Source organism: Phaenicophaeus curvirostris, chromosome 1 (genome assembly GCF_032191515.1).
Source record: "Phaenicophaeus curvirostris isolate KB17595 chromosome 1, BPBGC_Pcur_1.0, whole genome shotgun sequence".
Classification (NCBI taxonomy): domain Eukaryota; kingdom Metazoa; phylum Chordata; class Aves; order Cuculiformes; family Cuculidae; genus Phaenicophaeus; species Phaenicophaeus curvirostris.
The window spans coordinates 103256004-103271847 of NC_091392.1; the positions used below are offsets into that span (position 1 = coordinate 103256004).

Here is a 15844-nt window from a genome sequence, read left to right on the forward strand (position 1 = left end):
TACAAAATATTGGTATGAAGAAACCTGGGCTAAGAGGTCTTATGCACATTCTATATTGAACATAGGATTACTGGTGAGCACTTCAGAATAAGTCATTTATTTCTGTATTTTCTGGAGAAAGTTTGCTTGTTGCCTTAGAGAAGAAAATTCTCTTATAAATCTGTTTGTCCCACCTTAGCAAATGGCTCCTTGTCCTAATAAACCATAGTGCTTTATACAGGCTAGCAATGGGTTTCTTATCACCTCTGCAACTAAATCAGCTGCGGCCACCACCTGATAACTCACTTCCAGAACCACTTAATTAGCCTGAATGGCTGTTACCTTTGGGTTTATCTGGCAGAGAAAGAAACGGGAGCAGATACAGAAAAGGAGAGAGCTAAAGAGGACGGCCCAAGAGGTGCAAGGAAGAGCTAGGAGAAGTCAAGGTGTGAAGGAAAGTGGAGAGAGGACAATGGACAGATTTAGGAGCATATTACAGTGCATATCTGTGTGCTCTCTGCTAAATACCAAGTTTTGAGAATTTAAGTCTTCAGTCAAACAACAAACCAAACAAATCATAGTTATGCTACTCTGTGAAATATATTTGCTGGATCTGTGTCGACGTTGCTAACACCTATGAATACTATTTACTTCCAAAATAAATAAATAAATAAATGAGGTGGAAAGAGGTTGTTTACCAGCAGCATAAAGATGCAAAGAGGTTGTTTGCTGCTTTTGCATAACTAGAAGTTTTCATTTACTTTTTACTGAGTTAAAGGCCTTTATTGAATGAATAATGAAAACGAAGAGAAGGAAAGGTGTTTAAATAGCATCCACTACTGAGGTTTTGTCAGGATTTAAGTCATGTGCACTATTCTTTGTAGAGAAATAAAAAAAAAAAAAAAAGAAAGTATAATCAAAAAACTATATTTTTCCTTGGTTTAGAAATATTTGTTTCTAATAAAAATTCGTGGTATAAGAATTATTCTGTTCTCATCAAAAAATTCTCTTGTGTGTACTCTATAACTTTTCTATACCTGTCCATGTGTACATTTTGTTTTTAGAACCACATATGGAGTTGCTAGGACATACTTATCAATTAATTTGTAAATTGCTTGTGCTAGATCCTCAGATTAAAGTCATTATGTGCGAACAAATTTTTACCTTTTCCTTTTAGCTTAAAACTTTCCTAACTTTTAAGGTGAAGCAGCTGAGCAGATTAAACTTTTAATGAAGAATTTCTTAATTACTTGTGGAGACTCGCAGCTGATGAAAATGGTCATAACTCCCTATAGTTATCCATTTTAAACAAGTTAGCTGGCAGAATGCGAATGTTGCTAGAAAGTTGCTCTATTAAGTCTTATGAAAAATAATGGAATATTTCATTTCAGCTAATATGGAACATAAATAAGGATATTATCCAGATTAATTGGCCAGATGCCACACAGACTTCTGATAGAGGTCTCTGTTTACCAAGCTGTGATAGTCTAAATGTGGCCTAATTATTCCAAATTCCGCACATAGCTTGAAGTTTTTCCTTTTTGTTCTAGATCTGAAGAATAGTTCTACATTCTTGAAAGCTTGTCTGCATTTCTCTAAATATAAATATAATTTTAGAGAATACTTTCCTTTTCAAATGTTAGTTCTCATGTTACGTTAATTTAACAGTAGTTCTGCCTTAGGTATTATCCTTACTTACTATGATAGCATTACAGGTTTTGTCATTATGAATAGTCAAATAAGAAATAGAATTAAATCAGATATCCCTTAAGACATATTATAGTATATTTCCACTGTAATTCTAATGAAAACCTCTAATAAATCAAGATAATGACAAAACAGGCTACTAATTTATTTCCTCATCTTAGGTTGTGGCTTGATGCAGTCAGATTTGAGGGTTTTTTTCTGATGTCTCTTCCCGAATTCCTCTAGATCACTAGAAAGGAATCAATGGGAATTGATCCAATTTGTAGAACACAATTCTCATATTGATAGTAGTTTATATTCATTTGCTTCACCCTAATCTTTTATTAATGTTCATTTGCAAAATGCTGTTCATGCTGTTTCCTCCCAATTTTGCACTCCCGAGCTGCTGCTGATAGTGAAATTTAGAGAAGCAGAACAATGAATAGTAAAATTACATATTTTGGAATTAAATAAGGCAGGTACTCGTTTTGTAGTCAGTTATTTTTCAGTAGATGCTTTAATTTCAGACAAACTATGACTTGTGTAGAAACTTAGATGCATGAGATTTGTACAGTAGTAAGAAGTTGTGTCTGTTTAGGTCTTTTCAATTTTAATCTATGTGCTCCAGGAGGATGGGCCAGGGCATCAATACAGAATCATTTGGGGACATTCAAGCATGTATCATCAATAAAATGTGTCATGCAGACATATCTCCCTGGTACAAAAGAAGCAGTAACTGATGACATTGCTTTCTGTTACTAGTGGGGAAAAAAAAAATCACCTGTGACGTTTCTATGAGTAACAGAGACATAGTTAAAAGCATATTTAATATAATTTTTGAGGTTAGGATTGCACAAAGTACTTGAATGCAAGCAGCTATGAGGTGGTGGAAGAGATGAGAGAGTGAATAACAGTAGTAAATATTTAGTATTTGGATTTTCTGACTTCAATGAAGAGTTAAAGATATGTAAATTAAAGCATGAATGGTGTTTAGTAGCTCCTGCTGCAATCCACTTAAATTGAGCAATTTACAGTCAAAATTCTGTTGGAAAAGGTTCCCCACATTTGCATAAATTTTTGATGCTATCCAACTGCCATTGGACCACCAAAAGCTGTTCTGCACCTGTATGATTAAGTTACATCCCCTTGCTGCTCTGAAGGTGATGTCTGTGCTTGCACCACACTCATTAAACCTTAACCCATTGCACCAAAAATCTAGACCTCTCAATGCTGGTAAATTTAGCCCTCTTCCGTCAAGTCAAAATAGATATTTGTAGAGGGTTTTTTGTTTAAGTGCTTTAAGGTACTTACCCGGCTAAGTGAATGGTAGCTCTGGTAATGGCTGAGGAAAGAGGGAATGAGATATTTGTCATTATGATGAGAGTGTTCTCCCCTCTCAAAGGAGGCCTCTCTCAAATGCTCCTGTGAAAGAAAAGTGTAGTATTAACAGACAAACGGTGGCTTGCTCCTTCTTTCCTCCTTGATAGTCAACACTTCACTTTTCACCTTCCTCTTTCAAAATAAACCCATTTGGGAATATATATGTAAAAGGGGCGTGGGGTGGGAGGAAGTATCTCCTTTATCTTCTTCCTGAATTTTTGCATACTTAGAGTTAAAAGAAATTTTCTGTTGAATTAAATGTTGGATTTTGTTTTGTTGTATTGGGGTTGGGGTTTTTTGTTATTATTTTTTCTTTTTTTTTTTTTGTACTTAGTGAATCGACCAATTACTGCTTAGGTGGTTTTTGAAGTGTAAATTTTATTTCACTGAAAATAGACTTTTCTGAGGAGCTCAGATATCAGAGACCTTGCTTTAAATCCCTCATATGTAATGCAGAAATTCAGCCAAGATGTTCAGCCTTACTGGAGAATTGTTTTGAGGGATATCTTGCTCTGTCAGTTCTGTGAAACTTGTTATAGAATGATTATAGCATTGCTCTGAGGGATGAGACACCGAATTCAGCCTCCAATTTGACTCAGACTGAGCTGTAAATTTTTCGTACAGCAGGTGAATTGTTCCAGGTTATATAATTCATCCCCTTCGCTTTTTTTTTTGTTTTGTTTTGGCACTATAACTACTTCAGAAAGTGTAAAGATGTAAAACGGTTCATTATGTTTAGCAAGGCCATGTGGAAAGTTGACTGATCCTACAACAAGTTAGTCATAAGACATACATCATATCTCAACATTCAGCCCCTTTGCCACCCATTCAACAGAATGCCTTCACAGCAGTCTAACGGTGAAATGTACCACGTAAGTGAAGTTTTAACAGGGACTCCCAAGCAAAAGTGAAGCTGGATCGTATGGCAGAGCTGAAATTAAATTCAGCCCAGTGTAGGGGGCCAGTGCTCAAAATGTAAGACTTGAGCACATAGTTATTGTTCAGTGAAATGCACAGAATTCACCTGCAGCAAGAACAGATTTCCAGCAATAGTAATTAGTGAAAGTCATTTCCAACCAGAGACTATAATTTAGCATTAGTTGAATATCATGTACTTTATGACCATGTCAAAAAGTAACATTTCCCAAAGAATGAGATAGTGAATAATGTCTATGTGCTTTTGGAATGTAAATAGTAAATGCATTGTCACTAACAGATATTGTGTAAACATCACTAATGTTAAAGAGAGTTTAATCCCTCCATTTCTGTCTGTGGGGGGACTGAAGCCAAGATTTTCATGCCTAAATGACTGCAAGTATTTGTAGCATAGTTTTTAAAACGGCCACTCTTGTGTCCCATTGGCTGCTGTAGTAAATGCACAGAATTTCTGAAATGGAACTGCTCCTATTTACACTTGTAAGTGAGCCTTCCTGAAGGATATTAGTGCTGGTTGTTTTGTGAGATGTTACAAGAAGGGTTGGCCAGTTGTTGGGAAAGCTGTGTTTGAGGGAGTATTGAGTATAAAAGATTAATTCATTATGCAGTTATATTTTCCATATGCTGCCAGACGTTACACTGATGCACAGAACACTCCAGCAGCACTCAGTGCATCTTCCTCCATTTTCGTCATTTTGAGGTGTGTGTGGTTAAATCTCCTAGAAGACAATTAATCTTTCAAAATGAAGATCAGCAGGTTCATTGCTTGAAATCTCAGTCCAAGCTTTCTGTAGCCAGTTATAAACATCTGCCCTAAAAAAAGTAGGCACAGCCTTTGCCTCTTAATTTAATAAGAAGTCCTGTCCTGCTGTCTTTTACTGTTGTAATTTAAAACTCTGACCCAACCAACCCTTGAATGCAAATAAGTGAGCAATCTGGAGAAGCAGAATGTTGAATCAGTCACTCTACAGACATTTTCAGAGCAGATTTTGAAGATGCACGTGACACTGGCCATTAGCGAGCCAGCAAAGATGAATGGACCAATAAATGACCATATTTCACTTTTTTCCATCTGCCAAGATGAAACACCGTCTTTGCATTTGGTCGGGTTTTGTTATTTGGTCTTTTATTTTCTTAATTTGCACAACAGAATGTTAAAAGGCATGCTGTCCAGCCTTTAACTATTTTTGTTACAAATATTTTTTTGCAGCTGGATTGGTCTTGAAGATTTTGGTTTTCTTTTTGTTTTTCTTTTGTTTTTCATTAAAAAGATATCAATTTGTAAGGATGCTGTCTCTGTAAAGACAAATGGAGAATATTAATATTTGGCATCACATTTTAAAAATTAGATTGACTGAACTAGTAAAATTAAGCCTTCAAAAAAAAAAATCCACTTATGTTTTTTCCAGTTTAATTTCCTGCATAGCTGCTTTAGGTGTTTTGTGAAACTTCAGAATGATTTGTAAATACATGTGCATTTTACTGAAAAGGAACAGTTATTTTCAGTCATTATAGAAGTCCAGAAAATGTCTGTGTGCGAGACAGAACAAAACATACCTTTCCTATTGAGGGTCTGTACAATAATTAATAAATTATCTGACACCTGTCAACAGGAAAAAGAAATAAGTAGCCTATTGTTGTGGTAATAAAATTCTTACAAAGAGATTTTTCTTCTTGTAGGATTATTTTTAACAAAATACGAGTGTTCAGTTTTAGATATTGTCTACTGGAGACTGTACTTTCAAAAGTAAATTTAAAACACAATTCAAGTTTATTAAACAGTTTTATATTAAGCTACATAGATGGAAGTAAAAAGATCTAGTGATACTAACAACAAATTCCTTTGGGTTGTGCTGGTTTGTTTTCAGAGCCACTGGGATTTTTATTTTATTTTTTGCTTTGAATTATTTAGTTCATTATTATGAGTTATCTTCATGATGCTTTGTGGTGTTTTTATCAGCAGTTTATGTCGGGGTCTTAAAACATGTGTTCATTTATATGCTTAGCTGACCAGCTGCCTTCCCTTTCTGTCTTTTTAGTGTGACATTAAAATTGAATGTTTTCTTACAAGCATTTTTCAACTCAGAAAATGCATCTTACTTCTTACACTGCTAAACTGTTGCCTTTTCATAGAGGGGGTCTACCCCTTTCCCCTGCCTGACCTTCCAGTGGAGGTAGAGCAGCCCCCTACCCGTATTGCCAAGACACAGTCATCCCCCTCTCTTCCTCCCCACAAAGAGGTGAAGTCCCCTGAGTCTGTAATTGCCAGGAGATGAAGCGATGATGGGGAGTGATCACAGTCAATAGCTTTGATTAACAATAAGGTGGAAAATTAGCAATGCTAGCATTCAGTTCCCCTGCTTCCCGTCCCCATATGCTCACCACAGCCTGTGCTGGCTGGTAGGCAGGGTGGTCATTGCATCTGGCGGGCTACAGAACGAGATTTGGAGTGGGCAGAGAGGGACAGCGGGCAGCATTTTGGGGAACGCTAGGCAATGCTCCTGGTCACCTTTTCCTGGGTACCACCATGCAGGCAGGGGAAGAATGAAGTCTGCTGTGTGCTGGCACTGTTGCTCTTGCTGTTATGTGTGGATTTAATTGTGTCTGGACGTGTTGTGATCGAAATGGCAAGTACTGTTACTCCTGTGACCCCATCAGCAGCTCTGGTGTTGTTTCCGACAGACTCCGACGACCTAGAGAGGGGAAACGACAGCGGGACACCACTCCCCACCTCTGATAATGGTGACAATTCACTGGGCTACACAGGTAAAGTACATCTTTCCAAAATATTCCTGACTGCCTACTTCTGACGCTGTCTACTTCCATCTGCCATTACCACCTGTACATAATGTTTTAATAATCTTTACTAGCTGACTGTCTTTCACCATCACCCTGTACTGTTGGGAAATGTTACTGTGCTTTTTAACTAACCAAGATGACTGGTTTTTTGTGTGTGTTACAATGTATTTAAATTATTTAAATGTTTCAAGTCCTTTTTTATTGTTGAAACAATGCATCCATTATTTTCTTTCAAAATGCGCATATTGGTCCATGAGGCAATGTATCATCAGAGAGCAATATTTCTGAAGACCAAAGGCAGGGATTTTTCTATGTGTTTATTTCGGGTTAATTTTTGCTTTGTTTCTGTTGTAAAAAAAAAAGTCAAATTTATTGCAGCAGGGCAAAAAAATCCAAGAGAAACTAAAATGTGGTTGGAGAAGAATCTGTTTCATTAACTCCGCTTTGCATAAACTGGAAAAAATGTGTCTCTAGGCCAAATAAGAAAAGCCACAGATAAACAGCACCATACAGTGTGTTACAGCAGTGATGTATTAGAGACACAATCCTGTAACTCCTCTGCACACTGAAATGATACCCAGCTCCAGGAGTAATACTACTGACCACAACAAGGGCCCGAGCTTGGCTGCAGAGTCTCTGAGTCTAGGGTGTTCATGAATCACTGCTGGTCCAGTACAGTGGCAAACTCTAGATCTAAATAACTTCTAGGCTGTGAAGGTAAGTATTGATTCTTCTGGTGGCAGCAAATTTTGGAAAGTGAAAGAAGGGAATGAAGGAGGGAGAATGAATTGGACATTTATTTACCTGGAAGATATTCTTTAAATACTTTATTGCTGGGTTGCTGCCACTCATACCATATAAAATTGCATATAGTCAAGCGATTAACAAAGTGACTGAATCAGATATTCATAACTAAGTGAGTCTCATAGGGTACAAGGAGATGAAAGGCAGGAATAAGAGAGAGGGACTAATTTCTTGTCCATTCATAAAACTTCAAGTCTGTTATACACCACTTACACTGATTAAAGCTTTCATCACTTACTCTTCTCTGTCATTCCTGCATGTGGTTTAAAATCTTGACACATAATTTTATTCCAGTTTCAAACAATTCTTCTCAAAAAGATAAAAAAAAGCAATACAAATTTCCTCTCAGTCAAGAAAATATAAGCTGCCTTAGAAAACTAGCATGAACCCTGCTGCATGTGTATTATGTAGACTTTTCTACCTTCTGAATATTCCTAATATTTCTTTTCTACATGCCTATCCCTCCCCCCCAAATTGGTACATCTGTGCTTCTTGATTCTTAGGGGGTCATCACAGTGAGAAAATGAAAATTAAGTATAACTTGAAGTATGCTTCTTTTAACTTACTGTACATTAGATATTTGTTTTCAGAAAACAGGGGTGGGAACAAGGATTGCTGGGTCCTGTGTTTAAGTACAGACTAATTTATTTGGGAGCACAGGTCAGACCCTATTATTAGTAAGTTACTTGGTTTTACACAGAGAGGTGCAATCTGCTCCCCAGCAGCCCCCTTATACTTCCCTGGGCTGGGGCAGGTGCCCAGCAGGCAGCTCCTCATGCCTGCCAGCCTCACATCTGCTCTCTGAAGTGGGTGAGGGGCCCTGCATGCACCATCCATCTCCTTTTCCCACTGGTGTGTTTCAGAGAGGGACTGGAAGCTTGACACAGAACCTCTCATGGCAGGGAGGTGATGGCAGGCAGAGGGTGCCACTCCCCAGCAGAGACTTTGTCCCACCTTGCAGGGTAGTATTTAAGGCATACAAGGCAGTGTTTAAGATCATATCCATTTAAGACATGGGACCACTTCCCAAGCAGACCACAAGACCATTCAGCATCCGTCCATCCATGTGGATCCTTCACCTGTATGAAGGTGTGCACATACATCTGAGTACCACTTCCAAGGACACGATCTCTGCCAGGTATTGCAGCTGTTTAACCTGCCTCTCGGAGACTAATGGGTTTGTTTGGGATCATTGACAAAATCAAACCCTGGTCTAGTAGTTCCCCAGAGACTCCAGATCTTAACTGGAGCCCATATCTGAACAGTCATTCTCCAAGCAAACACAGAAGTCAGAATCAAGTCAGAAGCAAATGCAAGCTGAACAAATATAAAAAAAAAAAACCAAAGGGACAGCTGATGTTAGACTGAAGAAGCTTTTAGTAAGGTTTTCTATTCCGTATTTGATGTGAGAGAAATGCTAAGAATATGAAAAACACTCAATCATTTAAAACCTGATATGATCACATAAGTAGCATATTAAAATTCTTGACATATGTGGATTGATTAAGCAAGGGGTATAGCATTTAAAAAAACAAAAACTTTTAAGTGTAACTCTGTGAGTTGAAATAAATGAGCCAGGAAGATTACCCTGTCTACATCTTCACAAAAGACCAATTCTGTTCTGTCAAAGCCAGATTGGAAAATAATTGCACAGTTACATTGTGTAATAGTAAAAAATCTAAATTACTGTTTTAACTATGTGCAAAAGAACAGACCAGATCACAGTGACATTCGATAGGATAAAAGCATATGATTTTGATATTTATGTTGCATTTAATTTGCCCTACAGAAGACATCCAAAGTTGTTTTCTGAAATGCTCTACAGCTATACCTGTTTCTCTTTCTACAGACTTTAAGTGAACTTTAGGTGACATAGTGATGTAGGTAATGATAGATGATCACAATCAAGCCACCTTTCCATCATTTTATGTTGGTACTGAAAGAAAATGTAAGTGATAGGAGTGTGCAACAGAGAACATAATGAAATCTCTTCTGATGATCGAAGGAAGGCATGTGGATGGAAGGTTCAAGTAGGACTTCAGTTCTTTATCGAGTTTAGGCTGTGAAGACATCAAAGACTATTGTTTGGATATTACTTTAGAGTGAAAAGGAATCCTTAAGGTACCCATTATTAATTAAAGTCCTGGAGATAAGTCCAGGGAAAAATAGAAAAAGGAAGGGAAACAAGGGAAAGGATCTAGGAAAGTTTACACTGTGTATCAGAGGAGAGATAGAAAAAAAACATCCAAATAAGATACTAGAAGAACTCAGGAGATTATGGAAGGGCCATAAATGACATAAAGATTTCCAAGAGGTGTATAGTAGACTTCTGCTTGACGTTTACATATTAGGATTATGTGCAAAGCTAGCAGTTCTGACCTTTTTCATAATCTTTCTCTTTTTTACAACTTGTCAACTAAAAAAGCATGCTCTTGAGTCACTGGGAGAAACAACACAGTGCCTCATGATACAAGAAAATCTCCTGTTCTTGTCTATCAGTTATCTCTCTATTCCCCATGTTAACCTAACTGCTGGAAAGGTCCTTTCAGTTCTGTGCTTCTCTTTGCAAGCGTTCTTCTGATACAGATATGGAGGATATTTTTAATATGGATTAAAATATAGATGTAAATATGACACAAATCAATAGAACTGCTTTTCAATGACAGTGGTGTTCAGGCAATAATAACTTAATTAAAACATATAGTAGCAATATTAGAGCACAGATACTCTCACATAAATCTTGATCTGCAAGTTTTTGTGAAAAACTTTATAGAATATATTCTTCTCCAGTTATTGTGTTACACTTCAGGGCAGAGCTTTGATTAAAATAGGAAGCAATGACAAAGTCTCATGTTTCTCAACCAGTTAGGGAGTTTTCTGGTAGCCATCAGACCAATTTAAACTGACAACTACCCAACCTCCACAAAAAAAAAAGAAAAAGTAAAAAAAAAAAAGACAGCAAAACCTTGTGGGAAGAATTAATCAAATAATGACATTAGTAGTCATATATGTCCCCATGTAGCTGAGATACTACAGATTGCTCTAAACAACCATACCTTAAGAAAATGAATTTGATCTAGCGAAGGTGTAGGAAAAGGCTATTAAAAAATAATCAGGGAATATAAAGCTTATTTTAGCAGAGATCATAATGAGAGGGGGATGTGATTGGCATCTGTTGCCAGTCTTATGTTCATAGAGAACACATGGAAACAGGTATTTTAGTTACAGAGGGTGTTGACTGTATAACATGAAGAAATCCAGTTATTGGTAAATTGCCTATCTCAAACACTGCTCAACACATGCTCATACAATGGGTGGTTCTAAGCTTTTACTCAAACATTACTGCCTACTTGAGAAAAGAATAAGCGATAAAATTGGCCCTAGTTAATTTAGAATAGAAATTTAAGATGTTTTACAGCAACAGATTCTAGAGCAGTTTTCAGAAAGGAGTTTGAAATGTCCTTTCCAAAGATTTAAATTTGTGATAGGCTACATGTGCTAGATTTGGTTCCCCAGGATGAGCATTTTTATTCTGAGTTTGTGTGTTCCTCTTTAATTATGAGACAAGTAAAATCCAAACAAAAAGCAATCTCAGTGTATTATACTTTCTTATTTACATTTGGACTGCCACAGCCAGGAACCACTGGAGCTGATGAGAGGTTTTCTGCTGAGGACATCCTAGCAAGAGTAAAGACGGAGCAAATTGCTCTCAGACACTGCTGCCAATTCAGTGAATTAAATATGCAAAGCAATTTGTGTAGATGTTCAGAAGTGCAAATTTCTGTCAGTAGGTCAAAAGAGTATGAGTTATCACAGGATGAGAAAGGTAAGAGGAGATCACTCATGATCCTCATCAGGGTGTGTTATATCAGTCAGTCTTTTTTTTTTAGCCAATTAAAGAAGTAGGAAGTTAGTAATGTACGTGGACTCATTGATGCATAGCAGTGAAATGCACTGTATAGATGACACTCTTCTGTGTTCAAAATAATGCTGGGGTTTGAGTGTTATAGGAAAAGAAAAATATTGAAAGATAATTTCTTATAATTCAGACATTAGCATTGTTGGTCATTTTGCATGGTAATTCCTATATAGGATCACGGATTTACATGATAATTCAGGTTGGAAATAAACACTGGGGGATTGTTTCTTCCCTAGGGTGAACAAGCCCCTATCCCTCAGCTTCCTATGCAAGTGCTTCAGCTCAGACCATCATGGTGAACTTCTGTTGAATTTGTCCCAGATTATCAGTGTCTTTCTTGCACTGGGAAGCCCCAAATTGGATGCAGTTCTGCAAATGAGTGCTGAGTAGAGGGAGATAATTGCTTCCCTTGATCTACCACTTGTTAATCTTGTGCAGCCCAGGATGATGCTGGCTGTCTCTGCTGCCAGAGCAGGCTGCTAGTTCATGATCTGCTTGCTGCCAGCACAGAGCCCCACGGTCTTCCCAGCAGAGCTGCATCCGAGCCTGGCAGTCCCCAGCCACTATGGAAGCAGGGGATTTTTCCTTCCTTCCCACAGCAGGACTTAGCGTTTGTACTTTTTAGAAGTTCATTGGGTTCTTGTTGGGCTGTTCCTCCAGCCAGACTGGCTCCCTCCAGGTGGCAGCCCTGTTGTTGGGTGTGTGGACTGGTTCCCCTAGTTCAATTTTGCCTGCAGTCTGGGAAGTGTGTCCTCTCTCATCTCCTCCAGGTCACTGATAGTGATCTTAAGCAGGCCAGCTCCCAGAACAGACCTGACTGTCATTGTTCTTATTGCTGTCCTCCAGGTAGGCTGCAGCTCAATAACCATTACCTTCTGAGATAATGAATCATCAAGTTTTTACTCATCTGGTGGCTCACTGATCCAGACCATAATGTCCCTCCTTGGATACAGCAATATTGTGGGAGACAGTGCTGAACCCAATACATGGGAGACAAAAAATCCCAAGGAATATATCAAATTAAGATTTCCCATCAAAACCGGTCAGGCCTTTTAGAAGTGTTTGCAACTGCAACTCTTCTCCCAGTATCACAGCTTCATACATAGACACTGAATAAGAAAATAAAAATCAACATCTATCAGAAGACCCAGAGTTATTTTTATCAGATCCTTCCACGAGTACTACTAGACATTTATTTCAGTGCTTGTACATTAGTTATCCATAAAGTGTAACAAGTTGAAACATCACCTACAAGCATTAAAACACTGCAGAGCTTTTTAGAAGGAACTGTACTGATTTTCAGTGACCCTTGTATTAGAAAGGACACATTTTTCTATGGTACAATTTAAAATTTACCGCACAGTATATTATTTATAGAGATGCTTCCTAAAAGGCAATGAAAAATTACCACTAAAACTCACTGCTGCTTCCTTTATTGCATAAAATCCTAAATTATTTTGCACTCCTAAATATTGGCAGAACTCTATTTTTTTTTTCAGTCTATGAATGTTTTGAAATGATCTCTTCAAATCTGAACTAGCTTTATGACTAGATTTTCTGCCTCTTCTTACTCTTCTTTTTATTCCCATCTGCTGGTTCTTGTGAGGTAGTAAAATTTAGTTGCCTTAGTCTCCTGTTTTCTTTTATTTTTCACTAATTCCATGGTTCATTTTTGAATATCCAAAAGATAGATTAACCAGCCTACTCAAACATTCATAACTTACCCCCATAAAAAGCACTGAAAAACTATTTTCTGTATTTGTTTCCATCTAATCTTTAGCAAAATATTTTTTTCTGTCCTGTTTATGGACTAGTGCAAAGCCAAATATATGATTTTGCTCTTTCTGTTAGGAGTAATTATTGTCCAAAGGGCAACCAAATTGCTTTTCAGTAGATTTAAACTTTTGGATAGTAAACCATCATTTGCTTCTTTTTCAGCAAGATTGTTTACTTGCATTCTGATGTCTAATGAAGCATTTCATAATTTCATATGTAGATTGGTTTTGTTTAATTTTTTGCTTAAAAAATAATACTACTGTCTTCACATCAATAGAAATGGTAAACTTTAACAGGAAGAACAAAAGAACGGAAAAGGAAGGTGAAAGGATCATAAACTTACTGATCAAGTGATTACAAAGTTAGCGTTCTGGATTTTTTATGAAACCCTAAATGGCAAATTTAGCATAAGATCTGGTGGGGGAGGAAGATGCTTATTTCTATGAAAAAAACTACTGTGCATTGTTCAGGTATTACATAGAGCATACAGACTATTTTTAATGAACAGTAAGGACATCACAGGAGGCTAAAAGTGGCCTGGAGGTTATTTTTTCCTCCAAAATTGTAGCTATTTAATTATGCCTTCCAGACTATTATCAAATGGACAAAATAGAAAGAAAGCTTATTTGGAAAGATACAGTAGGAATCTGTGGGAATAGTGTGAATGTTGTTGTACAATATGCACACAAATGGTTGTCAAAAGGATTTTCAGTTATTGAGCATGCAATATCACCCATGGGACAACTGGACTTTAATCCAATATTTATATGCATAAGTAATTCTGGGCTTATTGAGAATTATTTAACGATATTACAGCTGTAACATAGTCAAAATAATCAGCATACAATGAGAAATTAAATAACCCCCCTAAAAAAAATTAAAAATAGAGCTGATATAGAATCATAGAATAATTTGGGTTGGAAGAGACCATAAAGATCAGGGAGCTTCTAATGGAAGGTGCTCACAAGAGCAGAATAGAGGGGGAGAATCACCTCCCTTAACCTGCTGGTCACAATTCTGATGCAGCTGAGGATACAGTTTGCTTTCTGGGTTGCAAGTGCATGTTGCCAGTTCATATTGAGCTTCTCATCCACAAGCACCCCAAGTGTTTCTCTTCAGAGCTACCTCTACTACTTCAATTTATTCTCTCCTCAGCCTGTACACATGCTTTGGATTGCCCTGACCCAGGTGCAGGACCTTCATGAGGTTTGCTTAGGCCTGCATCTCAAGCCTGTCAAGGTCCCTCTGGATGGCATCCATTCCCTCCAACACATTAACTGCACCACACAGCGTAATGTCATATCACCCTCAACATGTGATTTCTTTTTTCCTTCCCACTTTTTGTGGGCTTTGCAAGAATGGAAAAAAATCAAAAATTATTCGTAATCACAATGCTGTGATTTCAGACAGCCCCGATGGAAATTTTTAAAAATTCAAGATCTTGTAAGGGCATGCAAGCCAGGTAAACAGCATGATCATCCCAAAGGGAAGGGTTTATAATGAAGTTAAAAACTTTCAGAGGAAATGTTTATTTATGTAAATGAGGCATGCACTTTAATTAATAAGCAAGATTACTTGCAACACATTGCTAACAGCTATGCAGTCATAATCTAGGCTTCACTTCAGCACATCAGCATAGCAAGCCATTTTTTTAGCTTATTAAGAATAGTCAATATTGAGCAAGGTGTTCTCTAAAGTTTGTATTAACAGTCAGGGATCTCATCAATGTATATAAATATCTAAAGGGAGAGTGCAAAGAGGATGAGGCCAGGCTCTTTTCAGTGGTTCCCAGCGACAGGACAAGAGGTGACGGGCACAAACTGAAACACAGGACGTTCCGTCTTAACATCAGGAAACACTTTTTCATTGTGAGAATGACAGAGCCCAGAGAGGTTGTGGAGTTGCCATTCTTGGAGATATTAAAAAGGCACCTGGACACGGTGTTGGGCAACTGGCTATAGATAGCCCTACTTGAACAGGGAGACTGGACAAGATGACCTCCAGATGTCCCTACCAACCTCAACCAGTGTGTTATTCTGTAATGTAAGAACTTTAACAACAACAACAACAACAAAAACAAAACCGTTTTCTTGATCTTAACCTGTGTGATGCTATTTTATTCGCCAAAAATGTCCCTTGGAAGACTATAAGATGTGAGGAAGAGCAAGATTATTTGTCTACCTTTAAACTCCAGAGTGCAGAGGCTTTATCTTTCCAGAACAAGATGAAAACCACCACTGAGATTAGGAGTTGTCTGCTCTTTTTTCCAGGAGCGCAACCTAGAATTGTAGGGCCATATTGTTATTGACAGGAATGTACTTTTAGTATCCAAATGTGTTAGAATATCTTTCTATTGTTTAAGTTCTTTATAAACTAATTAATTTATATATGAATTCAGTATAAGTTAATTACAAATTTATTCACATGTATACTCCGAAGTGCATCAGGCTTGCTGTGTTTCTGTCCTTGACACCATGCTGAATATCAATACAAACCAAGACAGCTACAAATATTACGAAGAGAGCAGGGACCCAGAGGAGAACAGAATAGATAGGGTAAGTGATT

General features: G+C 37.5%; 1 protein-coding gene across 6 annotated transcripts in view; it reads left to right on the top strand.

The window, feature by feature from the left end:
* ROBO1 (roundabout guidance receptor 1) overlaps nucleotides 1-15844 on the top strand; it is a 618408-nt gene that overhangs the window by 251711 nt on the left and 350853 nt on the right. For 5 of the 6 annotated variants that reach the window (XM_069870168.1, XM_069870199.1, XM_069870188.1 and 2 more), the window contains exon 2: nucleotides 6664-6747. The exons of the other annotated variant lie outside the window; for it this stretch is intronic. In XM_069870168.1, coding sequence (XP_069726269.1) covers nucleotides 6664-6747 — 84 coding nt within the window. The remainder of the gene's footprint in view (nucleotides 1-6663; nucleotides 6748-15844) is intronic. 6 annotated transcript variants of the gene reach the window in all.